General features: G+C 32.6%; 1 protein-coding gene across 2 annotated transcripts in view; it reads right to left on the bottom strand.

The window, feature by feature from the left end:
* The window catches only part of dati (zinc finger protein datilografo), a 340,370-nt gene that overhangs the window by 74,096 nt on the left and 238,736 nt on the right, over positions 1-27,538 (bottom strand). For both annotated transcript variants that reach the window (XM_072526946.1, XM_072526947.1), the window contains one exon: positions 3,643-3,836. In XM_072526946.1, coding sequence (XP_072383047.1) covers positions 3,643-3,836 — 194 coding nt within the window. The remainder of the gene's footprint in view (positions 1-3,642; positions 3,837-27,538) is intronic.

Raw genomic sequence — 27,538 nt, 5'->3', positions numbered from 1 at the left:
ATTCTATAGTTTTGACAAGGGAGTTTATCGCCCTTTTTATGGATTGGGCAGATGATACTCTTGTTCTACCCTTTTGGCATTTTATCTTGTCTCCATATTCTGTGTATGACTTTTAATATTCTTTTCATTATTCCTTTTCTTTTCGTTTTTTTTCTGCAGCTTGATTGCCCTTTCAACCTCTTCTATCATTGAAGGTTTTGTTCTTTCATTCTCTTCATTTTCTGCCTCTTCCAGTAGCTTATGTTTTGTATATTATACATTATCCTTGTGAGAATTTTTGGTCAATAGATGTCCAAAATATATTTTACAAGTTTCTTTTTGTGCAAAATTTATGTTTACGAATGAAAGCGTATTTTTTCCTTAAGTAATTTGTTTAGTGCTGGTATTTTTTAATAGGAATATTACTTATTACAAATTTTATTTAATAATAAGTAAACAAGTTGCTAGTATATATTAATATATTTTTACAGCATAGTATCCCTGGAATGTTAGCAATAATCACCCGCATGTTGTGATATTTTTTTGAATAAAAATTATTAATGTCCATCTGTCCTCTATAGATAAGATTTTTACAAGTTTCTAAACATTTTCTAATAACAAAGGAATTCTTGGAATAAATTTAAAAATAAAGAACTTTTAGATAAGATTCGACCTCTGTGATCTAATGAAATGAGAATAAAATAGAAAATAGTACAAACAGTGTTTCTTTAACAATAGAAATCAAAACAAATTGCTTTAAATTGCAGTCAGTATAAATTTCAGTGTAACTAATAAAAATGTATTGGATAAGAGATGCAAAAAGTAATATTTAATTCTTGGTATTTTATTGGTTAATGAACGTCATATTATATATTCGTATTGCTAAAGTATCTATAACATATTTTTAGCAAAAGGCAAACAGTGCACGGACTCTTTCATAAGAATCAGATCATACCCATTGCGGCTTTGGAGGCAATGGACCACTTTAGAAACACAGGCTCAATACCTTAAGGATCTAGAGGTCTTAAGGGTTAGAACAATCCCATCAGTGAGCCAGCCGTGTCAAGAAAAACCGCATTTAGAAATAAATTCCGTCATATCTAAGCACATTACTAAATTTATCTCCCCGAAAACATTGATAAAAATACCTTTGTTCCTCTGGAGATGTGTCATTAAAGATTTTTTGGTTTCCTTGGTATTTGGTAGCTTGGTCGTTTTCGTGTTCTGCGAAAGGTTTTTGGACACTTTGTTATTTACCATTAATCTTCAAATCTGTTAGCTAATGTAGTCCATGCTAGTCGCAATTTGTTTTGTTCGAATATAGTGTTCAAATTGTCTTCACGACCATTACGTGGTTTTTCCGAAACTACTGAACTTCTCATTTCGTACTATTGTTGATCTCCTTTCTTTTATATACTGCACTTTTTCAGGGTTAAATTTTTAAACATTTTGATTAGCTTTTTTTCGGAAGCCGTTTGTTGGTATAACCATTGACAATGTTAATTGCCAATTGGCTTATTGTAAATCTTCCATTCGTGTAGCTTTCTGGCTCAGGTTTTTAGTTGTAACGACTACTTGCATAGTCGGGACTGACAGCTTTATGTGACTTCCAAAGCAGTTAATTTAGAAAATGTAAAATTTCTAATTTTTGTGCCGGGATTGAACCCTGACAGTCAAGTTTGATAAACCAGTACTTAGCCACTGCGCTACAGCTTAAACCTGCTTATATTCAACGATTTTAAGCAGAGGGTTTGGCGTGTTATTCTTGCCACAGTATACTATCTGCACAACATATTTTAAGCATGACTTTTGTCGTAGAAGGTTACAAAAAAAATTGTATTAAAAATAAGAAAAAGACACAATTCCACATACTTATTAAATTGACTATAATTTCAATCCTACAATTATAATTAATTAATATTATCCATTCAAGTTAATTTTTTATAGTAAAGGAATAATTTTTCGTTAACTATTCCTTAAATAATTAAAAAATGGTATTACTTAAACAAAAACTAAAAAAACGGATCACTAAAAGAAAAAATAACAAATAGTTAATACAAAACACCTAAAACGCATTTAAATATGGAGAAAGGAGAAAAATAGTTAAATTGAAAAAGATTAAAACTATTATGAATTATATAGAAGAAATCTTTAATACAAAGTCGTGTATCTGCAGACTAAAACGACAAATACTGAATTTGCTTGTCTTTTTCTTTAAATGCTGATCTTTTCTTGGATCTTTCTCTGCGTAATCAGTTGAAGCAAGTTGCATCTCTCTTAATGTGGTATTCAAAATATTCTATTTTTTCTCATTTTGATTGTATTGATTTTTTCATTTCTTAATTAATCTTTCTCAGAACTTGTTTGTTTGTGATATATTCTGTCCACGATATTGTCAAATTCTTCTTATACACCCACAACTCGAATGATTCCAATTTTTTTATTGATATCGCATTTAAAGTTCTAACTTCCATTCCATAAAACAAAGTCGAGAAAATTTGGTTCAAGAATATAACTAATAATCATCAATGTGCTTCTCATCCATAATTTTTAGTACTTTGATAGGAAGCTCGTCAGGTCCAGGAATTTCCCACTCTTCATTATTTTTATTGCGTGTAATATTTCTTTTTTGTAAGATCTGGACCTATTTCTTCTGAAGTAAGATTTATATATTATTCTGTCCAGCGTTGTACTTTCTCATCCGTCTGTGTTATAGTAATCCCTTGTCCATTTTGAAGTGCACCAGTGAGTTTTCTTAGTCCTGTCGTTTCTTTAATTTTCTTTTGTAAATTGAATAGATCGTATTTTTTTAAAATGTCCAGGATCTCTTTGTATTTCTCTTTGAATTATTGTTCTCTTGCCTGATTTATCAGTTTATTGATCTCGTGGTTAATCTCTCTGTGTTTTTGTTCTTACACATTTTCTCCTTGAGGAAGTCTTTAGTATTTCTTTACACGATTAGAGTAGACAATGTTTTAGTCGATCCCAGTGCTTGTCAATATCATTGGTGTCTATGGCCAGTTTGCTACAGTTCGTATAGGAGACATTCTCATACGTTGGGTTCTTTAAGCTTGCTTGTGTCTGTTATAGGAATACTTTGATGCCTTTTAATGTTTTTAGTGTGAGTGCAATCTTGGCAATAAATGGGTTGTGATCTGAGGCTACGTCTGCTCCGGGATATGCTTTAACGTCTTTAACGGTGAAGAATGATTACTTTCTTTGATGAATATGCAAGCAATCGTCATGTATACAGTCGATTGTTTAGTAACTTGAAAAATGTGTTTGTAATAATCAAGATTTGATCTTAGTAAAATTGTAATTAACGTAATAATTGTAGTATATAATTGTAATAATTTTATTGTAATTCTGATTAATTCGTAAAGTACAGATAATACAAAAAAATTAAAAATTTTCAGAAGAAAATTTCAATTTTGGAAAAATTGAGAAATTGGAATGGACCTATATTTCTTTAAAAGAAAGGAAATTTATGTCTAGATGAGATTATTTCTGTTTTTCCTGATAATAAAAACTTGATTTAGTAAATGTTTAAATTTGTTGGTTGCATTACGTTGCACTAAAAGTTGCAGATTTTCCCCGAACCAAATCACAAAAAACTAAAACTAACTTAATAAAAAAACTAAAAAGAAAACTTCGTGTACGTACATGGCTTACTTTGGACGTGTGCGTTCTCAGACTGGATTCCGTCGCAAAACCTTTGCCGCAGATGTTGCAATGGAAGGGCCTGTTCTTCGCCCTTTCTACTTGAGCATCGTGGTTCCTGAGGTGTTGCTGGAGGTTGGACAGTTGAATAAAGGCTCTGCCACAGTCTGGAAGGTGGCACTTGTAAGGACGTTCGCCTAAAACAAAACACCTCCATATATAATATACTTAATTAAATAGTTATTGTATACAAATCTAGTAAAATACCCTCAAACTGGCTGAAGTCAACTTTTATCTTTTTACCTTAAAAATGTACAGCATTTAAATGTGATAACTACCGTATAATAAGCTTGATCTCTTATGTATTAAAAACGTTCTTGAGAGTCTTACATTCCCGTATTATCTGGTATATAATATACAAAAAATGCGAACAGCAAGTCGAAAATACTCAATGCGGCTTCAGAGGTGGTTTGGGAACTCGAGATGCTCTATTCCTTCTCAACGTACTTACACAGAGATCTAGGAAGATAAACGTGGAAATATATGCCCAATTCACAGACTATCGCCAAGCTTTCGACTGCGTTTAACACCGGAAACTAGCCGAAATACTTAAAGCAACAGGTGTAGATTAGGGTGACTTAAGAATCATAACAGAACTCTACTGGCATCAGGTAGCTCAAGTAAGGATGGAGGCTAAAATATCGGGGAAGGTTATCATAAAAAGAGGGTACGACAAGGATGTATACCCACTACTCTTTAATTTGTGTACGGAAAATATCTTCGCTGAAGCAGCGCTTAAAGACACTAGCGCTGGAGTCAAAATCAACGGTGCCAGCAGTTTGCCTGAACTTTAGAAACTCATAAACAAAATTATAGAATACAGCGGGCGTTACGGCCTATGAGCATCACTTGGATGAAATAAATGATTTTCTCGAAAATGCAAACACAAGCTGTCTTCCGAATACATAACACTATCATTAAACAAGTGACCTCCTTTAGACACTTGAATTTGCTTTAGGACAGCAGTTACGATTCGATGAAAGAAATTCTGTAAAGAATTGAACAGGTTAGACAGACGTTTATTGGTATAAAGAACTTATTTATCAGACGTCCCCTAGACCTCAAACTAAGAATCCGTATAATGCCTTGCTATATTCTTCCAATACTTCTCGAAAGTTGGTAGGGCTAGACCCTCAATCCTTTCTTAAACAAACACATAGAAAATACGACGCATTTCCTAGACAAAAGAACAACAAATGCCAAAAGTCTGAAGAATGCAGAAGAACAGGGAGCTGATGTCAACGATTGAAGAGCGTATGCTAATGTATATCGGACACCTAATGCGAGGAGATAAATATGAAATACTTCGGTTAATCATCGAAGGCAAAATTTAGGGAAAGAGCTCAATAGGAAGAAGACACATTTCACGTTTAACTATTGGAAGGAAAAAGAATCGAGGTAGAACCTCACTGAATAGTTTATGAATTTGAATTGTTTTTTAAAAACACATATAAATGTATGTGTATGTATGTTGATTTTAGAAAATCATCAACACAAAAAGAGGCAGTTGATTTTATTTCATAGTTAAAAGTAAAAGTTTTAATTTAGCAAAAAATTTAATTATATAGTTGTAAGCAGTAGCAATTTTTTCTAAAATTTCCTATTCTGCAGGCCATTCACAAAGGAAATACCGACCTATTTGAACAATTTTACGATTATAAACTTAACTTACCAGCATAGTAAGGAAATTGAACTTCCGAATGTGAAATCACTGATCGTGACTGGAAAAAATTCGAGAAGAAGTAATAAATATGACTAAAAGCTTGCTCCTTTTATATAAGATATTCCGATTAGCGGATTTACGACTCGTAAATAAATTTTTCGATTAACTTTGAAATTGATTAGTCAAATTAAACTAAAAAAAATCTTTACAGGATATGGACAGGATATAAAAAAGGAAGCATACGTAAAATATCATATTTGTAAAGTAGTTTTGCCAATACTTTGCCAATGTGATGTAAATTTTAAAACAGAGAACTAAAATCAGAGATTTATTATAAAAACTATGATTTTTACTAATTATTGAAGGAGTTTTACCACTAATTTCACGTATATTTTGTGGTTTATTTTTAAGTCAATAATTAAAAAAAAAAAAAAAATACATTAGATTATATTTATTAGATTATTATAATTTATTGTTAGTTTAAATAAAGTTTTTCCTACATTAATAAATTATAGTGTTGATCAGTTAATTAGTAGATTTATTTGTAAAACAAAATAAAACTTAACTAAACTCACAATTAACGTGGAAAGAGATGAAAAATCAACCAACATACCTACCCGTCATTATAGTAAATATACATAACTGTATAATGCATACATTTTTTTTATATCAGTATATAAATATTATTTACTAATTATTCCGATTTTTATATCATTATATCGAATTAATGCACCTGATAAAATTTGGCAAAAAATCTATCGAGAAAAGAATACGAGTAAATTATAGGTATTTAAATCTGTGAGGCCAATAAGGCCTTATGTATATAATCATAGCCTTAGAGGACGGATAAAAAAGACGCACCTGCTTGTAGAATTATTGCGTAAAAATTGTATTTGGACCGAGGAGAGCGATGAGCACAGGGCTGAATTGAAAATAAAAGAAAATTATTAGATATTACTCAGCTGTTTTGAGTTCAAGGCACCTTTTGGATATTTTTTTACAAAATGTCCACAAAAAATATTTAAAAATTTATCGGTAATACTAAAATAGGACCATCCCGGTTTTTTTTTGAAGAATGGCGTTTCTTGCTCTTTTTTTATTACATATTGTGGTATCATTTCGCTTGATTTGGAATTTATTTACGTTACTTTTTTTCTGTGGCTTACTCTTTTACTTTAGAATATCCACGCTGATGAATATATTATCTTTGATCTAATATTCTTATCAGTTTGGTCATCGTACGTCCCGTATGTGTTGATTTATACTTTAACATTTTGTTTATTAGTTCAACTTCACTTCACATGGTTATTTTTATGTAGGACTATATATCATTAATAGTAATTCTATCTAATCTAGTCATCATCATCATCATCATCAATGGCGCTACAACTTTTCGTGAGTCTTCGCCGCGTTTACTATTGCCTTCCATGTTTGTCGGTCCTGTGCCAGTAATTCCCATTGTCGCACTCCCATTTTCTTTAGATCTTCTTTGACTACATCTTTCTACCTTTTTCTAGGTCGCCCTACAGACCTTCTTTCCTCTAGCCTTTTCCAGAACACATTGTTTATAAGGCGATTGTCGTTACTGCGTATCACATGCCCTGCCCATCTGAGTCTATTGGAGTTTATATATCTGACTAGATTTTCTTTTCCGAATAGAGACTCTAGCTCGTTATTGTATCTGCCCCTCCATTCGTTTGTCACGCTGTCTCTGCAAGGGCCATATATCATTCGAAGAATTTTACGTTCCCACACCAGCAATTTATTTATTTCTATTTTTGTTAGCCATCTAGTGACTCCACTAAATTTTTTCCGATTTCCTCCTTTTTTGTCTTATTTCCCTCAATTTTTTACTAGCTACCTCGGATTTTTTCTGACCCCTCCAATTTTTTCTGACTCCATCTAATTCTTTCTGATACACTCCTATTTTATCGTATCTTCCTTTAATTTTTCCTAACTCCTTTTTATTTTTTCTGACTCCTCCCTCTAAGTTTTCCTAAATTCTCTTACATCAGATGCTCTTTTTCAGTTGTCCTCCCTAATATTTTCTTAGCATCGGTTGTAACTTCATCTATCCACCTCTTCCTTGACTTTTCTACTGCTGACGTCCCATCATACTTCTTTTAGGCATTCTACTAGGTATTCTCTTATTATCCGTTCTTACAATGTGACCTACTCAGCACAATCGTATTTTTGCATTATACCATTTTCGCAAATGGGTCCCAATATCCTTCTCAGTATCATATCTTTGTTTCAAAAGTACTAATAAGGTTTATTGTTTTTATATATATTTATTACTTCCTTATGGATGTCTTTCTATCCAAACACCCGTGACAGAGAGAAGTACGCTCTGTTAGCAATAAGTATCCGTCACTGTATTTCCTCCTCCTCCCAGGTATGTGAACATAAGTATTTGTGTCGTCTATTTTCAAATTTTGCAAGTTTTATTGTTCCCGTAATTGTATTGGTGCTTTATTTTTATTTATGTTGACGGCTAGACCTACTTGTTTTAGTCCTTAAGTCCAAGACTTAGTTCTTTAAGTCCACATAAAATGATGTGATATCTCTTACAGTTGACAGTGTTGACTTACTTTCACATTAGTTGCCACAAAGCGCCAGTTAATAAATATTTACAGGTTAACGTATTTTCTTGACAATTAATAATAATAATTTCATAATTTATAAAATTTATTTTTAAAACGATTTACGGAATGGAAATCGAAACTTTGTCTCTACTCGAAAAATCGAGTAGAGACAAAGTATTGGGAATGTTCATTTAAAGATGGAGTTATTACAAATAAAATCACAACTTAGGATGGTGAAATGATTGTGAAAAGTAATGAAAATGTTTAGATGAATGAGTGGAGTGACAAAAAAGGATACAATTAAGAATGAGTATATTATGGGAAGTTTATGGGTAGGACCAATAAATGCCAAAAAACATGAGAAATACATGGAAGAGCATAGGTTAAGTTGATTCAGGCATTTTCAATGTCGAGACGTTAATCACTAAATACGAAGAATTGCTGACCTGCGAGTTTCTGGGAGAAGTAGGAGAAGAAGAGTAAAGAAGTCCTGGGTGAGACGCTTAGGCAGGACATATCGATAAAAGGGATTGATATTGGTATAACTTAAGATAGAAACTTATGGAGCAAACTAATTAGGAAAGCCGAAACCCCCTTCTCCCCGCGTAGGGATAAAAGCAAACATAATGATGATGATATTTTTGTACAGGTCGCTACCCTATTCTTATAAGTAACTTTAAAGGTTATATAAGACAGGAAAAAATTTAGAAAATACGTAACATTTTTTTTAAATTAAGATCTATGTTTTAAGTAAGATTAAACAACTTGGTAATTAACTTTTTATCTGCAGTTTTCATCTCATTTTTAATACTTATAAAATTGTCTTAAATAAATTTTTTCGTTTATGAACACATCTAATGTCACATGTCTTCATTAATTCGCTTTTTAATTTAAAATTTTTCTATTTATAGTGGACTTTTTTATTTGGCATATACTCGTATAAACAAGACTTAATTTAGTTTTCGCGTATACGAGTGTCATTTGGGGAATTAAAAATGAATAGTATTGTCACGTACAATGAATATATAATACTATAATTAGGCTGATTATGAACACATTTAAATATTATCACATTGGTAATTCTTTATCTGTTTACCAGCTTTACTGACGGTTAATTTAAAATATATGTAAATTCCACCATTAGTACTATCTCAAAGTGAAGGATATTCTCTGAGTGCCGTCCTGTACGAATTATTTGGGTAGTCGGAGCAGGTGGAGAACGACTTGAAACAATGTGTATACACAGGGTTAAAGAAGATAGGATCCTTGTGGGTGGGTGATGTATGTACGTTAAAAATTCAAGAAAAGGTGTACTTCAAGAAAAAATAATAATTATTCTTATTTACCATATGCTGTTACTGTTACCGAGTAAACGGAACATTAAATGATGCAATTAGGAAAAAAAGAAGAAGAGACTCGACGAGTAACAATTTTATACTGCCCCCGCCTTCGTAACTTGTTTAGTTATAATCGTTTAATCAGTAATTTTCTTGGTAATAAAAAACTTCTCTTTTATTATTTTTTAGCTTAGTCTAAAAAGACTACTTACTTACAAACAGTATAAAATTTCGAATAAAAAATTGTTATTTCAGACACTAATTTTTAAAACGTTGAAGTGTTTCATCAATATGTGGTCTGTTCTGTCCAGAAAGTCCAAGTAAGCTTGGAAGACTGAGATGAATGGTTCATGTGTAACACATGAAAGCCTAGAAACAAACAGAAATCTCAATCCTCGGAATCGGAAACGAAAACTCAATCATAAACATGGTAGAAGTTTGTTTTAGGGTAACAGGAGGTGATTAGGAGGTTTTATCTCGTTAAATGTGCTATTAGCATTTATTACTTTATTATTGTACTAACAGAGGTGAGCTGAACGGTATGAGGCGGTTCAATGCAGTCCTCTCGCAAAGTCTTTCAATTATTTAATATCAAAGATATTCAATTCACTCGAATTGAATCGAAATCTAACCATCTATATTATTTATTTTATTAGGTATTGGTATGTAGTTCGGAGTATTAATGAGATTTAAGAGTTGATTAATGTAAGAAATAGTGTTTAGGATGACTGTGGCGTTTTCTTTATCGGCCGGAATAATGACTAGATGTAGATTTTACTGTTCTTGAAGTTCTTTCATAGGTTTTTTCTCGGATTGGCTGGTGTTTACTTCTGTAGTGTTTCTTCGCTAGCGATTTTAGCATTCTCAGAATGTAAGTTGGGGATATCTTCTTCAGTGTGACAGATGATTATCTTAATTGGAACAACAGAGTAATTAAAAACTTTTGCTAGAGCTTGAGTGGCAATGGTAGAAATAGGGGTAGCAGAAAAGTTGTGAACCAATGTATTGGGTTTCTAAGTTGTAGGTTTTGGAATTTTTTTAGTAATTAGACATGTTAATGTGTGCTTTTGAGTTTCAGTCTTAGATTCGAAAGTGTTTGTGAGATATAGCTTTCATCAAGTGGAATGAATAGCTTTACAAAGAAGAGCAAAACTGGTATTTCTAAGAATTTGGGAGGTAGAAGAAGAAGTATGCTCTTGAAGTTTAAAAATTTGGTGATAACTTTATGGCTTCGACATGCTTTAAAGCCTCACGTTAAATGAACCGTCCTACATTCTCAGCAGCAGTAGTGCAGTGATTAGTGAACAATGTAGTGAAGAACAATTATTTTTTCTAATAAGGTTAATCTTAGCTTAAGGTTTGATTGTACTAACAGCGTAAACCTTTTCGAACATTTTATTCACCTCTATGGGTAGGAATTTTACCTGTTTAGTAAATCTATTTAGCAATCTGCCGCTGCGCAAGAATCGTCTGTATTTGTTGTTAAAATATCTGACAGTATTAGATAGCAGTTGCTTTTGTACAATGAGAAAAAACCTTATAAACAATGAAATCGTTACACTAAGGCAGAATTAATGCAAAAATATGTTAAGTAGCCTTTAGTATACATATTCGCAACATATTGTTCAGCAATCACTTAACGATGTAGGAGTCGGTAACAGTGAAGCTTTGTGGCCGAAAAATATGATGTGTGTATATCATACTGTGATATTTATTTGTCGATGGTTTGAAATAATATAAAGTTGTCTTTTTTTACTTTTTAAAGATTAAAGTGTAAAGATAACAATAGCGTTTAATATATTCATAATAATGAAGAAATTTATGTGAGACTATGTACTATCTACAGAGCCTTAGCAAACTTGAAAACTGGGAAGAGTTTTGAAATGTATTGATCTGCAGATAGTATAGACAGAAAGAGTTAAAACGCGGAAACAATTAAAACATAAAGAATAATATATAAGGAGAATTCAAATTGCTAGTTATTTGACACAACAATCAGCACGGTTATACTTGAAAAGTTCATATTAATATCTCGAATAAATTAGCATTTAAAGAAAACGTAAAAGTCGTAAAAAAATTTAAATAAAAATTTTCTACACTCTTTAACACCATCATAGTTATTTAATTGTGTAGTAGATTTATCTTTAATAACTAAATAACTTTTCTAACAAAAGGGCCCAAGCAATGATTAGGTCGACTGGTTTGAAACAATCAGTGATTTTTGAGTAAGCTAAAAGCAAGCATCGGCAACACACTAATTATTTCAATGAAATAATGGGTTAATTTAATAAAAATTACTTTACCAACATATGCGTTATTGAATTAAGCACCCGAAAAGAGAACAAAAGGTAACTTCCTTCGATTATCCTTTACATCCTTTCATAACAGCTTAATTATATATTGGGCCAAGTCTAAATAAGTTTTATAAGAAAACAATTGAAACTCATCACCCACATATGGTCATTATGGAGTGGATTAACGTACGCTCACTTTCTCTTTTTTTTTGTTTTTGTTTTTTTATGCTGACAGCAAGAGAAACCATATGTTAAATAGGAACGTTTAACCCTTACCTGACTGTAACGGATTCGACGGATTTTTTATTAGGTCCCGTACTTGCGTTGGGATCCAAGTAGGTGACCTATATTTCGTCTACCATAAAATCTCATTATTCCTTTAACACGATATTATATTATTAAATTTATGGTAATTTTAAATAATGTATTAAGATAATCGCTTAATAGACCTTCCAAAAATTAAGAAGTTTATGATCATTATGATGGATGAAATATTAAAAGGACAAACAGTATTTCTATTTTAGTCAAATTACATACAATACATACAAATAGCATACAATCGCGATTTCAAAGTTGTTTTCAGAAGAAAGGTATATAAAAGATATATTTTGTACATTTCGTTTAGCTCACGAGGGTAAACGATAATTAATAAACTATTTTCATTTATGGTCATTGCACTTTTATTTCGAGTAGATTACTTAGATCACTTACTTGAGTAGATGGTACTTTTGTTGTTGCTACTTTGGTAGGAAAATATGTAGAGATAAAGATTGTTAGTCTTTCTATTTGAGTTTGTATCCATATATGCATGATAATAGAAAACAACCATGATATCCCTATAGTTTGTGTTTAGAAGTTTAAATGAAAAGACTGACAAATCGTGCAAATGGCGTATATAATGTATTATTAAACATGCCTAAACGTCTCCCACCAAGTCTTCCTCTCTTACGCCTTCCAGTATTCCAGAAAGTTCAGCATTTTTAATTTTATTCTTTTTTGTCACTCCATTCATCCAAATAAGCATTCTTATCTATGCCACACGCCTTCGTGTTCCTCCATATTTTTAACTGTTCAAAAAGTACCAAAAATGCAGACATAAAATATGTTTAAATAATTAAAGTACTTGAAAAATTGTTGAAATGCCAAATATATATATATATATATATATATATATATATATATATATATATATATATATATATATATATTGAGAAGCCATTAAGATCAAAAAGCGCCCTGATTGGCTCAATAAAAGAGATGAGGGTAACCAGCTGCTTTCACCATGGAGACGTCTCGTCAACTACATTGAAACACGCTCAATCTAGCTTCTGCCATCAAGGATCTTTGCATTCCCACCATCTTCCACCATTTCATACCAAAATGTCACATTGTTGAATAACGAGAAGCAGCAGTAAGCAGTAAACAATTTCGGCTTCGGCATCTTCTACATTTATTTTGTCCTACTTCAGCCAAATGGCTTATTGTATATTATGTATCTTATAGTGTATGCGTAGAGTTGTTAGCTTCATTGTCTTTACAAAGAATCGCTTATTATATTTGAATCACTGCATTCCTTATCCTACGTGGAATCTTATGTGGATTTTATGTGGAAATTTGGCTTATTTCTTGATTGCGTACTCTATCGTTTAGTATGTTATTTGTTATTCTTTATAATATGATCAATAACCAACTTCCATTCAGTGATTGCCTTATGACTGTTTCATGTGCAATTGGTTCTATCATTTTGTCATCTAGCTTTACATTATCATAATATCATCATCATATTATGAACAAAATGGTGTTGCACAGAATGAGAAGAAACAGAGAACTTTTGACCAACATTAAAAGAAGAAAGACAGCATATTTGGAGCACATAGTTGGAAATGAAAAGCACGAGTTGTTGCAACTAATTATGAAGGGTAAAATTGAAAGAAAAAGTGGTCCTGGTAGACAAATATCCTGGTTGAAAAACATTTGCGACTGAACCGGGTTAAAAACACACAGACGCTTTTAAGAAAAGCAGAAGATAGAGATGAACTTGCAATGGTTATAGACCTGTCCTGACCTTTGGCAGCGAATCATGGGTACCAACGGAACGGCAAAATAGCAAGATATAGGCTATAGAGATAAGGTCATTAAGAAGAGTCGAGTCTAAGGTGTTACCAAAACGGATAGAATAAGAAACACACATATAAGGAACGAACTGAAAATACAATCCACATTGGAATTTATAGAGAAGAGACAGTTGAGTTAATGGGATCATTTGCACCGGATGAAAGATACGAAGGATACGTATCAGTGAGAAGAGTGTAGGAAGCAAAAATATTGAAAAACAAAAAAAGGGGAAGACCAAGACAGACATGGGATAAAGTAATCGACAAGATATCGGAGAGAAGAGAAGCGACATTGACAGATGATTAAGAAGGTTGACACGAAACAGCAAAGAATGGAAGAAATTTGTTAAGAAGTAAATTAAACCTTACACCATTATATGGTAGAAAGGTTTTTGATTATAGAAAAAAGAAGCTTTAGGTACTTTGTTTTCTGGTACGTGTTCGACTGGTTATATAATTTTCATTGTTATGGTTTTGCCATATAAATGTATTCCCTAGGATTTCTTTTTATTAGAATTAATTTCTTTTTTAAGTAAAGTTACTTCTTAAGTATTCTTATTGTCAGCTTTTGAATGGTGTTTAATATGTTTATATGCTTTCTGAAAAACAATATTATTTTGAAAAATTAAAGGCAAATATCGAGCACAATTTTAATAATCAAATCTCGCCCAAGTACTTTCGCTTTCTACAGCATCATCAGGGGCATTTCGTCAAATTTGAGCTATCCAGCAAGCGCAGAATGTAATAAACATGAAATTAAACATAAATTGTACATGTACATAACACTACACTAAAATAAGAACAAACAGTTTAAAAGTATTTAAAAATTATTCTACGCTACATTCTTGTCGGCAACAGGAGAGAGAAAAGACTTTCGATTTAATAATTTTTCTATTACTTCTTTAACGTCTTCTTCTATGGTATCTGTTGAATAATCTGTTGATATATTTGGTGTTTACTTTAATCATTAAAATTAATAACTAAACATTTATTTTGAGAACGATTTTGAAGTTGACAATAGAAATGTCAAAAATAAAATGGTTTGATTGATAATTATTGTGGTTAATTGACAAAAATATAGCAATTAAGAGAAAAATGTCGCGAAACCGCACAAAATATTATCTTTAACGGAAAGCTAAGAATTAATAATGTGTGAAAATAACATTAAGGTGTAATTTCTTCAATATTTAAAAGCTTCCTTATTGCTGCTGAGTCGACTTGATATCTAAAATTAATCATTAAAAATATTTTAAAGTGTTTGTAAGAAATCACTAACTTTGTAATTAATTGTCTTTAATGTTTGGATAACATATAGTTAATACAGAAATACGGTAAAAGCTATATTTTTCAACACCTTCCAATTATTTATAGCATGGTTAATCAACATTTGAGGTAACTTCTGGTATAATCAATACATTCTTTTGTATTTTTGTTGCCATTTTGTAGTCGTTAACTTTGTTAATATTATAAATAATTATATTTTTATTACAACTGTTTTATATGCTCGTTTTATAATTTGAGTATTTTTTTTTGTGATTAATTAATATGAAGTACCTGTTTTTCTTCTTTAAGTGCCTTATCCTCCAAGAACATTGGCGACCAGTCAGATGATTTTTACTTTGTAAGTAGCTGACTTACATATTGTTGCGGTGCTGACTCTATACTATGGGTGGAGTTTGTTGAGCCTGGATGTTCTTCGTAGTAATTCATATTTAGGATTTCTTATCAGGTGGGCAAAGAACCACTCTTTTTTTTTGTTTCGACGCTGTAAATCTGCTTCATTCTTAACTCTGTTCATCCACGATATCCTCAACAATCGGCAGTACGCCCATATCTCTAAATCCTTATTTTTTTGATACTTTGTTTCAGTGAGAGTTCATGCTTCCATGCTATATTACACAATTCTAAAAATGCTATATTATACATTCGTAAGGGAATTCTCAGCGCTTCGTTAGTAAATACCTTTTGCATCTTCATAAATTATATTCTGGCTTGCTTTATTCTGCTTTTAATTTTCTGCAATAATTCCCGCTTTTCAGTCACCCAACAACTCAAATATTTGTATGACTGTACTCTTTTTACAAATTTTCTATCTATCCTGATATCAATTAGACGGTTAGCTATATTTTTTTTGCTGATGACTATCCATTTGGTTTTCCTTGTATTAACTTTCAAACCCATTTGTTTACTACGGTCTGTCAGCTAATAGAATTATCTGTAAATTATCTTCATTCGTTGCTAGAAAACCTGTGTCATGAGCATATCTTAAGTTGTTGAGGACTACTACGTTTGCAATTATATCTTCTGTTTTCCACAGCTTCTTTGAAACATTTTTCTGCATATAATAAAAATATAAGAGAAGATACAAAGGGATATATCCCTATTACTATTAATTATACTATTATATTTTACTATTAAGTACTGAAATATATGTTTGGAGGAGAGCCGCAAGAAGATTTCGGATAGAACACTTAATAATGATACTAGCTGACAAATGAATGAGAACACAAAGGGATTTAATATAGCATTGAAAAACATCAACTTATATGGTACGGATAAATCAGCATTATGGGGAAAAATATGGGGAAAATACCAAGGTGTTTGAAGACGTAGACAGTGCAGAACCTACAAATTTTATTAAAATATTGATAAATGGTTAAAATTCTTGTAGACTACATTTAGTCAGAAGCCAGTACTCACATATGGTCTTACATTAAATGTTCGAAATGCGTAATATGTTTCAATCAGCAATTATAAAGGGTTTTTCTTAATAAAAATCAGGGTGCCACTATAGGATGCGGTTTACCGTCGCATTTTTTCTGTAGCTTGCTGTCTACCAAGGGATAAGGTCTACCTGTGCGGCTAAACAATACCATTATCTTTTTCTGAAGGGTTTGCACACAATAATGAAAGACCGTTGGTAGCCAAAATGTTCTAAGTACTAATGACCATTAAATCTCTATCTATCTATACAGCCCTTGCTGTCCAATTTTGGACATAGGCCTCCTCTTCCGTCTTCCACGTCTCTCTATTGTAGCCAGTTTGTATCCACTTCGGGCCTGCGTGTTTTTCAAGTCATCTAACCATCTCATTTGTGACCTTCCTCTTTTTCGTTTGTAACTATATGGTCTCCAGTGTAAAATCATCTTATTCCATCTGTCGTCTTTATGTCTTATGGTATGTCCAGCGAATTTCCACTTAAGTTTTGCTATCTGCGTTAATACATCGGTCACTTTTGTTTTGTTGCGGATCCAAGTAATTCTTTTCTTGTCTGATAGCCTGATGTTCAGCATTTGCCTTTCCATGGCTCTTTGGGTCTTTGCTATTTTTTCCATGTTTATTTTTGTAAATGTCCAAGTTTGAGAACCGTAGGTGAGAACAGGAAGAATACGTTGGTTGAAGATTCTTGTTTTTAAATATTGGGGGTATTTTCTATTTTTTAGTATATAGGAAAGTTTTCCGACGGATACCCAAGCCAACCATATCCTTCTCTTTATTGATCATTAAATACTTACATAATTAACAGAAAATATATTTTAGGGAATATACAATAAACTTGTTCCTTTATTAACATATAAATATTACCATAATCTATCCTCAGAAAGGTTTACTCAAATAACAATTCCACTTTTTATTTAAAATATCCTGACAGATTTACAAAAATTAAACTTTTTTACGCTAGAATCATTGACTGATTGTCTCTCTTAAATTAAAGTGCATAATTTTTTTCTTTAATAATAATTAGGCTGTATCGTTGTGTAAATAATTCGGATACATATACATTTTTTTGTAAATAGTTGGGGTGCATTTTTTTGTTAATTATTAGAGTTCCCTTTCATTTTACAGTTATTTTCCTCCAAATGTTTATTACTTGTGAATAAATATTTTTTCTTTTAAAGTTTTTTTGCATTTCATTATTTTGAGCAAATCTTTAAGAAATTTTTAGGTTGCGATTGGTAGGCTGCACACTATAATAGGACTATATGCATAGGCAGACCGCATCCTCGGGGTAGACCGCATACTATAGTGGCGCCAAAATCAGACTAAAAGTCGAGAAAATAAAGCAATGAATCTTCGAAAATACTGGCGCAGTAAGACGGTTTGAGTTGCAGTTTGGTACATTCGATTCGTGAGAGCATCAGGATATTTTGTAAACAGATGCATAAGAAAGATGCATTTGGAAAGTGCATTTTCCATAGTTACTAATTTAAAAAACTTTAACTAGGCAAATATGGAATAAAATGTCGCTGAACACGAATATCATGTTGGAGAAAGTCACTGGGCACTGGGTACTGAAGATCCAGGTTCAAAAATTTTATTTACTGGAGTTTATTTTTTTTTGAATTGGGCTTCTTTTTTAAAGTAAAGTTGGTATCATTGCTTTTAAAAAAGTTGATGGCACTAATGCTACCCTTAAGTTACTTCAGGTAAGGAGTTATTAACCTAATTTTACTATATATAACAATAGTATAAACACTTTGGGACAAAGGGCATATTTGTTTTTATATTGTTCAACTTATTTATTAATTAAAAAAAAAAATAGTATAAAAAGTTGTATAAATTTAAATAATTAGTTTAATTACAATAAAAAATGATTAAAATGTTTTTTATATAACTTATTACGTGCAATATAAATAAAACATTCGAAATTTTAATTAAATTTTCTTATATTCGAAATGATATTCGTGTTTAGCAAATTCGAAAACCTCCGAGAAACAAGTTTCGAATGATTTTATATGGAATCTACAAAAAACTCCCGGAGACAAGTTATGTACTGTCCACCTTGGGCTCAAGATTTATAGAAGACCTACGCCGACATAATATTCGAGTTCAGCGTCCTCAAAAATACCCAAGAAACGAGTTTCGGAATGATTTTGTATGGAATCTGCAAAAAACTCCCGGAGACGAGGTAGGTACCGTCCTCCCTGAGCACCAGGTACATTGGAGACCTTCGCAGACATGATATTTGTATTCAGCGACCTCCAAAACCACCGAGTAGCAAAATTGGACGAATTTTACACAATATTTGCAGACTTAAATTTTTTTTAATTTGCAACTCTGAAAAATGCATTTTCCAAAAGCAATTTTTTATTTCTTCATGATCGCATTACTTCAAGAAATTTTTTGACGTTTCAAAAATCGACTGAACCAAACTGCATCTCAATCCTTCTTACTGTGCCAATTTTTGAAGGTTGAGCCGATTTTTGTACTTCATTGCCTCGACTATATTAAGAGAATGCAAGATCGGTTTGGTCAGTATAAAAATTATTTATCCAGATATTTTTATTACAGAAGTAATGACAAAGAGCTTTGTGAAAATGTGGCTCTTTACATAGCTTTTAAAAATATTTGAAAAAGACCGCATTACTAATACAAAAATTTTAACCCTAAATCCTGACAATGCAATGAAAAATAATACTAACCCTATATCTACTTCTAGCCGAATTGATCTCTAGTGGAATGATCAAAAAGATATAATAAATAAATATTTTAAACTCTTCAAAAAAGGTGATTATAGGATAAGGGAAGAAATTGATGACCTGATAAACAAATTATACAATAGATGTATCCTATTTTTGTGCACAACCTTATTTTTTTAAAGGACTCTTCCCGATACGGCTCTGGCGTTGGCAGGCCGAAATTTATTTCAGTATTTGTAGAACACGTTGTTATAGTTGATTTACATATACATGAATTGAACTGCAAAGAAATTTATACATTTCCTTTTAGAAAGGGTTGATTCAAATAGTTTAGTGGTAGTTGGGTGCGTTTTTATGTTTCCCGACTGCGTTGTTTTCGAAATTTTATTTTGTAACGATGCGTTTATTGCCTCTTTGAATTATGACTTGGTTTTTGTCTTTAAGCTCAGCCATGTTCGCATGGAAGTCTTATTGGCTGCGATCGTTTTCGGAACATTTAACTCCTATGATGCTTTGGGCTATCATCGGTGGATAGAGATCAGAGTAATTATACGAAAAATGTAGCTCGTCAATTTATTATTTGGTTTCATAGATTAATAAAAGCAAAAGAATATCAACAGATTTGTTATCAAATTATGGATATACTCCGTAAAAAATAACTTTAACGGACTTTAAAAACAATAATTTTAATTAATCAGAATTAACTTAAATACTTCAACTTACAAGGTTATTATAAATTAGTCGTAGTTTGGTTTGACGAGTAGAATTGATTTCTGTTTGCTAAACCCAATTTTAGTTGCTTTGCAATTTGTTTTTTTCAATTTTATCATATCAAACCCAGACTTTCTATTTCTTTTTATTCTATTAATACTAATTTCTAAAAAAAATGCGAACTTTAAACTTGAGGTTGATTCACTGCTAAATATTTTCAATACTGACAGAACAAGTATTGAGAACAAGTATTAAAAACAGAAAATTGGCTTACTTCGGCCACATCATGCGTAATGATAAATACCGACTTCTACAGTGGATTCTACTAGGCAAGATTGAGGGTAAAAGAGGCCCTGAACGTAGACGTATATCCTGGCTGGCCAATCTTAGGAAGTGGACTGGTCTAAAGTCAACTGATCTATTTCAAGTTGCTGTGAATAAAATAAGATGGGTCAATGTAGTCGCTTTGATAAGTCGCTTTTTGACAAAGCCGAATAGATTACAGGTACACGTCACTAATCAAAAACATCTACGAGAACGCTACATCAAGTATACGACTACACGAAGACACAGAAAAATTCAGCTTAGGTCGAGGAGTAAGACAAGGAGACAATATTTCACCAAAATTGTTCACGGCAGCTCTAGAGTCAATATTTAAGAACACCCAATGGCAAGATATGGGCATCAATATAGATGGAGAAAGATTAAATCATTTGAGGTTTGCAGATGATGTCGTATTAATCGCAGGTAACTTACAGGATACAGTTTCTATGCTACATTCGCTTAAAAGTCTGTCTGAAAGAGCAGGATTAAAGATAAACTTTGAGAAAACTAAACTTATGACAAATCTCGTAATGAGTGGAAATATAACTATCGACAATAATACCATACAACAAACAGACACTTACAAATATCTGGGACACGAGATCAAAATAAACAGAGACAATCAAACAAATGAAATACAGAGGCGAATAGGCCTGACATGGGCAGCATTTGACAAACTAAGCCATATTCTAAACAGTTCAATTCCCATGTGTCTCAAGCGAAAAGTTTATAACCAATGTGTTTTGCCTGTACAAACTTATGGAGCAGAGACTTTAACACTCACGCAGAAATCTGCGAATAAACTAAGAGTTACACAACGAGCCATGGAACGTGCAATGCTGAATGTGAGCCTCCGAGACCACATAACAAACCGACAAATTAGGCAAAGATCAGGAGTTCAAGACGTCATCGAAAGAACCACGAGACTTAAGTGGAACTGGGCAGGACACTTAGCCAGAACACAAGATGGACGATGGACAAGACGAATTATGGAATGGAGGCCCAGAAATTATAAAAGAAGCCGAGGACGACCACCGACTAGATGGACCGACGACATAAAAAGAGTAGCGGGAAACTGGCTACAAGCGGCCCAGTGTAGAGAACACTGGAAAGAACTGAGGGAAGCCTATGTCCAGCAGTGGACGGGATTGGCTGATTGATGATGAATGTAGTCGCCAACATCTCTAGAAGGTAGGCACATTTAGAAGATCACAAGAGCAATATTTCAATTTTAAATGAGCTAAAAATAAGCAAACGGCTATCCAGCAAAGTCCATCTCCAACAATTGAAATACTTTGGACATGTTATGAGAGCAGACACAGAAAACAGGGAAAGACTTATTATCCAAGGAAACGTAGAAGGCCGAAGACCACGAGGAAGATCTCCAACAAAATGGATCGATCAAATTACAGGTATATGCAAAATACCTATGCATGAGTTAAAAGAAATGACCAGAGACAGAGATCTTTGATGACGGACAGTACACGACATCACGATGACCACTAAACTCCCTCCGGGTGGTCAGGATTGAAGAGAGAGATACTTGGTATAAACAAAATAAATAAAATGGGATGATTAAAACTAAATTTAAAATTGATAAAATTGATAAGGAAACAATTACGGAAATTAATAAAACGATAAAATGATATTGATCAATGAGTTGAATCTATCAGTTTTTTAGCATATCGCAACAATCTTTAAAATACATCCGTTATATATCCCAAACAAGGCGATAGATATATACAGGGTTTCTAAAAAAAGATAACACCGTCTCTAGGATAGGCAAAAAACTGAAAAACAATTTGGTTTTGATTTGGTTTTGGTTTTAGGGAGTTAAAGAAAAAAAAATACACATTTTTTACGATTTTGCCGAAACTATTGGCAACATTATAATGAAATTTTATACGAGTATGTTTTGGAAGCTGATACATCCTATGAATTTGTTATTATATCTGACTCTCATACAGGGCGCTGTAAACAAGGTACGTAAATTCGAAATAAACTTAAATATCATGCAATTCCAAAAAGGTACTCCTGGTAAAACTCGATACTGTGTACCGTTTTCGGAATATTTTGGTTTGAATATTAAGAAGTAATAACCGATGCTGGTGTAAAGTAGCCAATATTTCCTCTCTATGGTCTTAATTTTTAATTTGTTTCTTTAATATATTTCCCAGAGTTCGGCGGCGTACCACTCAATACTTTCTATTATTGTTATAGAAATTTTTCTTTTATTTTCTTTTCTTATATTCTTACCCCACAATAGTCCATGTAACTGTTTAGTAGCTGCTCTTGCTTGGCCAATCCTGGAATGTATTTCTTCCCCATTTCCTGCTTTTTATGTTATTTGGACTCACAAGTAGATAAAAGTTTTAGTTAATTTTATAGTTCCCGTTTTAATTTGTAGACTTTCTGGTTTCCCCCCTACAACTAACATTCTGCTTCTTGTATATTCAGTTCCAAGAAAACTTCTGGTTTTCTAAGCATATAGTCTATATGACTCTCTTCCTACACTAAAATGGCTTGGTCGTCAGCGAAAAGTATGGTGTACAATCTCTCGTCTTCGATGAGATGGTTATATTGGAATACTTCCTCCTCCACTCTGAAAGCGCTTCATTCAGATATATTTTGAAGATTTTAATTACTATGCAGCACCCTTGCGTTAGAGCCTTGCTAATACTGATTTCTGTGGTTAATTTGTTGTTCGTTTTAACGTTTGCCTTTATATTTTTTTAAAGCTGCATTAATATTATTTGCTTATTCCTTATTTTCCATTGCTTTTTCCATAGCATTAAAAGTGGTACACTATCATATTCTTTTGTCAAACCTATAAAGATTATATACGTTGAAAGGTTGTAAGTTAGTCTTTTCTCAATAACCCGCTTTAGAAAAATATGCTGTATATACTATATACAGGCTGCTGTATATATATAGGCTGCGATCGTTTTCGGAACATTTAACTCCTATGATGCTTTGGGCTATCATCGGTGGATAGAGATCAGAGTAATTATACGAAAAATGTAGCTCGTCAATTTATTATTTGGTTTCATAGATTAATAAAAGCAAAAGAATATCAACAGATTTGTTATCAAATTATGGATATACTCCGTAAAAAATAACTTTAACGGACTTTAAAAACAATAATTTTAATTAATCAGAATTAACTTAAATACTTCAACTTACAAGGTTATTATAAATTAGTCGTAGTTTGGTTTGACGAGTAGAATTGATTTCTGTTTGCTAAACCCAATTTTAGTTGCTTTGCAATTTGTTTTTTTCAATTTTATCATATCAAACCCAGACTTTCTATTTCTTTTTATTCTATTAATACTAATTTCTAAAAAAAATGCGAACTTTAAACTTGAGGTTGATTCACTGCTAAATATTTTCAATACTGACAGAACAAGTATTGAGAACAAGTATTAAAAACAGAAAATTGGCTTACTTCGGCCACATCATGCGTAATGATAAATACCGACTTCTACAGTGGATTCTACTAGGCAAGATTGAGGGTAAAAGAGGCCCTGAACGTAGACGTATATCCTGGCTGGCCAATCTTAGGAAGTGGACTGGTCTAAAGTCAACTGATCTATTTCAAGTTGCTGTGAATAAAATAAGATGGGTCAATGTAGTCGCTTTGATAAGTCGCTTTTTGACAAAGCCGAATAGATTACAGGTACACGTCACTAATCAAAAACATCTACGAGAACGCTACATCAAGTATACGACTACACGAAGACACAGAAAAATTCAGCTTAGGTCGAGGAGTAAGACAAGGAGACAATATTTCACCAAAATTGTTCACGGCAGCTCTAGAGTCAATATTTAAGAACACCCAATGGCAAGATATGGGCATCAATATAGATGGAGAAAGATTAAATCATTTGAGGTTTGCAGATGATGTCGTATTAATCGCAGGTAACTTACAGGATACAGTTTCTATGCTACATTCGCTTAAAAGTCTGTCTGAAAGAGCAGGATTAAAGATAAACTTTGAGAAAACTAAACTTATGATAAATCTCGTAATGAGTGGAAATATAACTATCGACAATAATACCATACAACAAACAGACACTTACAAATATCTGGGACACGAGATCAAAATAAACAGAGACAATCAAACAAATGAAATACAGAGGCGAATAGGCCTGACATGGGCAGCATTTGACAAACTAAGCCATATTCTAAACAGTTCAATTCCCATGTGTCTCAAGCGAAAAGTTTATAACCAATGTGTTTTGCCTGTACAAACTTATGGAGCAGAGACTTTAACACTCACGCAGAAATCTGCGAATAAACTAAGAGTTACACAACGAGCCATGGAACGTGCAATGCTGAATGTGAGCCTCCGAGACCACATAACAAACCGACAAATTAGGCAAAGATCAGGAGTTCAAGACGTCATCGAAAGAACCACGAGACTTAAGTGGAACTGGGCAGGACACTTAGCCAGAACACAAGATGGACGATGGACAAGACGAATTATGGAATGGAGGCCCAGAAATTATAAAAGAAGCCGAGGACGACCACCGACTAGATGGACCGACGACATAAAAAGAGTAGCGGGAAACTGGCTACAAGCGGCCCAGTGTAGAGAACACTGGAAAGAACTGAGGGAAGCCTATGTCCAGCAGTGGACGGGATTGGCTGATTGATGATGAATGTAGTCGCCAACATCTCTAGAAGGTAGGCACATTTAGAAGATCACAAGAGCAATATTTCAATTTTAAATGAGCTAAAAATAAGCAAACGGCTATCCAGCAAAGTCCATCTCCAACAATTGAAATACTTTGGACATGTTATGAGAGCAGACACAGAAAACAGGGAAAGACTTATTATCCAAGGAAACGTAGAAGGCCGAAGACCACGAGGAAGATCTCCAACAAAATGGATCGATCAAATTACAGGTATATGCAAAATACCTATGCATGAGTTAAAAGAAATGACCAGAGACAGAGATCTTTGATGACGGACAGTACACGACATCACGATGACCACTAAACTCCCTCCGGGTGGTCAGGATTGAAGAGAGAGATACTTGGTATAAACAAAATAAATAAAATGGGATGATTAAAACTAAATTTAAAATTGATAAAATTGATAAGGAAACAATTACGGAAATTAATAAAACGATAAAATGATATTGATCAATGAGTTGAATCTATCAGTTTTTTAGCATATCGCAACAATCTTTAAAATACATCCGTTATATATCCCAAACAAGGCGATAGATATATACAGGGTTTCTAAAAAAAGATAACACCGTCTCTAGGATAGGCAAAAAACTGAAAAACAATTTGGTTTTGATTTGGTTTTGGTTTTAGGGAGTTAAAGAAAAAAAAATACACATTTTTTACGATTTTGCCGAAACTATTGGCAACATTATAATGAAATTTTATACGAGTATGTTTTGGAAGCTGATACATCCTATGAATTTGTTATTATATCTGACTCTCATACAGGGCGCTGTAAACAAGGTACGTAAATTCGAAATAAACTTAAATATCATGCAATTCCAAAAAGGTACTCCTGGTAAAACTCGATACTGTGTACCGTTTTCGGAATATTTTGGTTTGAATATTAAGAAGTAATAACCGATGCTGGTGTAAAGTAGCCAATATTTCCTCTCTATGGTCTTAATTTTTAATTTGTTTCTTTAATATATTTCCCAGAGTTCGGCGGCGTACCACTCAATACTTTCTATTATTGTTATAGAAATTTTTCTTTTATTTTCTTTTCTTATATTCTTACCCCACAATAGTCCATGTAACTGTTTAGTAGCTGCTCTTGCTTGGCCAATCCTGGAATGTATTTCTTCCCCATTTCCTGCTTTTTATGTTATTTGGACTCACAAGTAGATAAAAGTTTTAGTTAATTTTATAGTTCCCGTTTTAATTTGTAGACTTTCTGGTTTCCCCCCTACAACTAACATTCTGCTTCTTGTATATTCAGTTCCAAGAAAACTTCTGGTTTTCTAAGCATATAGTCTATATGACTCTCTTCCTACACTAAAATGGCTTGGTCGTCAGCGAAAAGTATGGTGTACAATCTCTCGTCTTCGATGAGATGGTTATATTGGAATACTTCCTCCTCCACTCTGAAAGCGCTTCATTCAGATATATTTTGAAGATTTTAATTACTATGCAGCACCCTTGCGTTAGAGCCTTGCTAATACTGATTTCTGTGGTTAATTTGTTGTTCGTTTTAACGTTTGCCTTTATATTTTTTTAAAGCTGCATTAATATTATTTGCTTATTCCTTATTTTCCATTGCTTTTTCCATAGCATTAAAAGTGGTACACTATCATATTCTTTTGTCAAACCTATAAAGATTATATACGTTGAAAGGTTGTAAGTTAGTCTTTTCTCAATAACCCGCTTTAGAAAAATATGCTGTATATACATGATCTATCTGCACCAAAGCCATTTTGTTCTACATCTGTCATCTCTTTTTTATTTTTATTTGTTATTATTTTTTCATAGAGTCTTAAGAGTAAGTTTATGACATTTAGCCCTATGTAGAAAAAAAAAATTTCTATCTGTTTTCTGTAGATGTTCATAATATGTGCCTTTGTCCATTCTGGTGGTAAGTCAAGTCATTTATACAACAAAGTGATAACATATGCTAGTAACTCTCGTTCTACTCGTGGGTTGTTTTTAGAGTTTTTATTACATCTTCTACGTCCTTTACCATTATTTCATTGTCTTCATCGTATTCCACTTCATATATTTTTGTGATGGTGTTCGTGAATTGCTTGCTCAAGTCAGATGTGAGTACTGTTTTAAATAAGATCTTTTTTTCTATTAAATTTATTCTACTCGTTTCTTTTTTGATTGTTCCAACGTTTTTTACCGTTTTCCACGTGTCTCTTGATCTTAGTGATCCTATATATTTGTTGAGCTCTTGGCATTAACTTTCTCAGGAGCTATTTTTTGCTTTAGGTAATAGGTTTTTTTGCTTTTCTGTTTCATCTTACATATTTATGTTCGTCGACCGTCTGGGTAATTTTTTTGCAGTCACTTTTATCATGATTGGTTCTTATCATTCTTAATCTCATTTGTCCACCAAAATGGAGTGTGCTTCTTGATCTTGGAATCATTCGCAGCGTTTCATAAGCCGCTTCATTGATTTTATTTATTTATTTTGAATTTTTAGCTAAGCAATAACTTATATTAAAATGATTTTGAGTGGTTTTACAGTGCATCAATGTTGTATTTAGGTAGATTCGTTTCCAGTGGTTTTGACGGTGCTGGTTTGTTGTCATTTAGGTAAAGTAGTAGATGTACCTGTCAGTACCGCATTTTTGACTGTTTTCCATTATCATTGGTTTTGTGGTTTTCGTATTTACATACGACGTTGTCATTTATTTTCTCCCCTGTCAAAGTATTAAA

The sequence above is a fragment of the Diabrotica undecimpunctata genome, chromosome 3, assembly GCF_040954645.1.
Source record: "Diabrotica undecimpunctata isolate CICGRU chromosome 3, icDiaUnde3, whole genome shotgun sequence".
NCBI classification, from domain to species: domain Eukaryota; kingdom Metazoa; phylum Arthropoda; class Insecta; order Coleoptera; family Chrysomelidae; genus Diabrotica; species Diabrotica undecimpunctata.
This window is presented reverse-complemented; position numbering and strand designations above follow the sequence as displayed.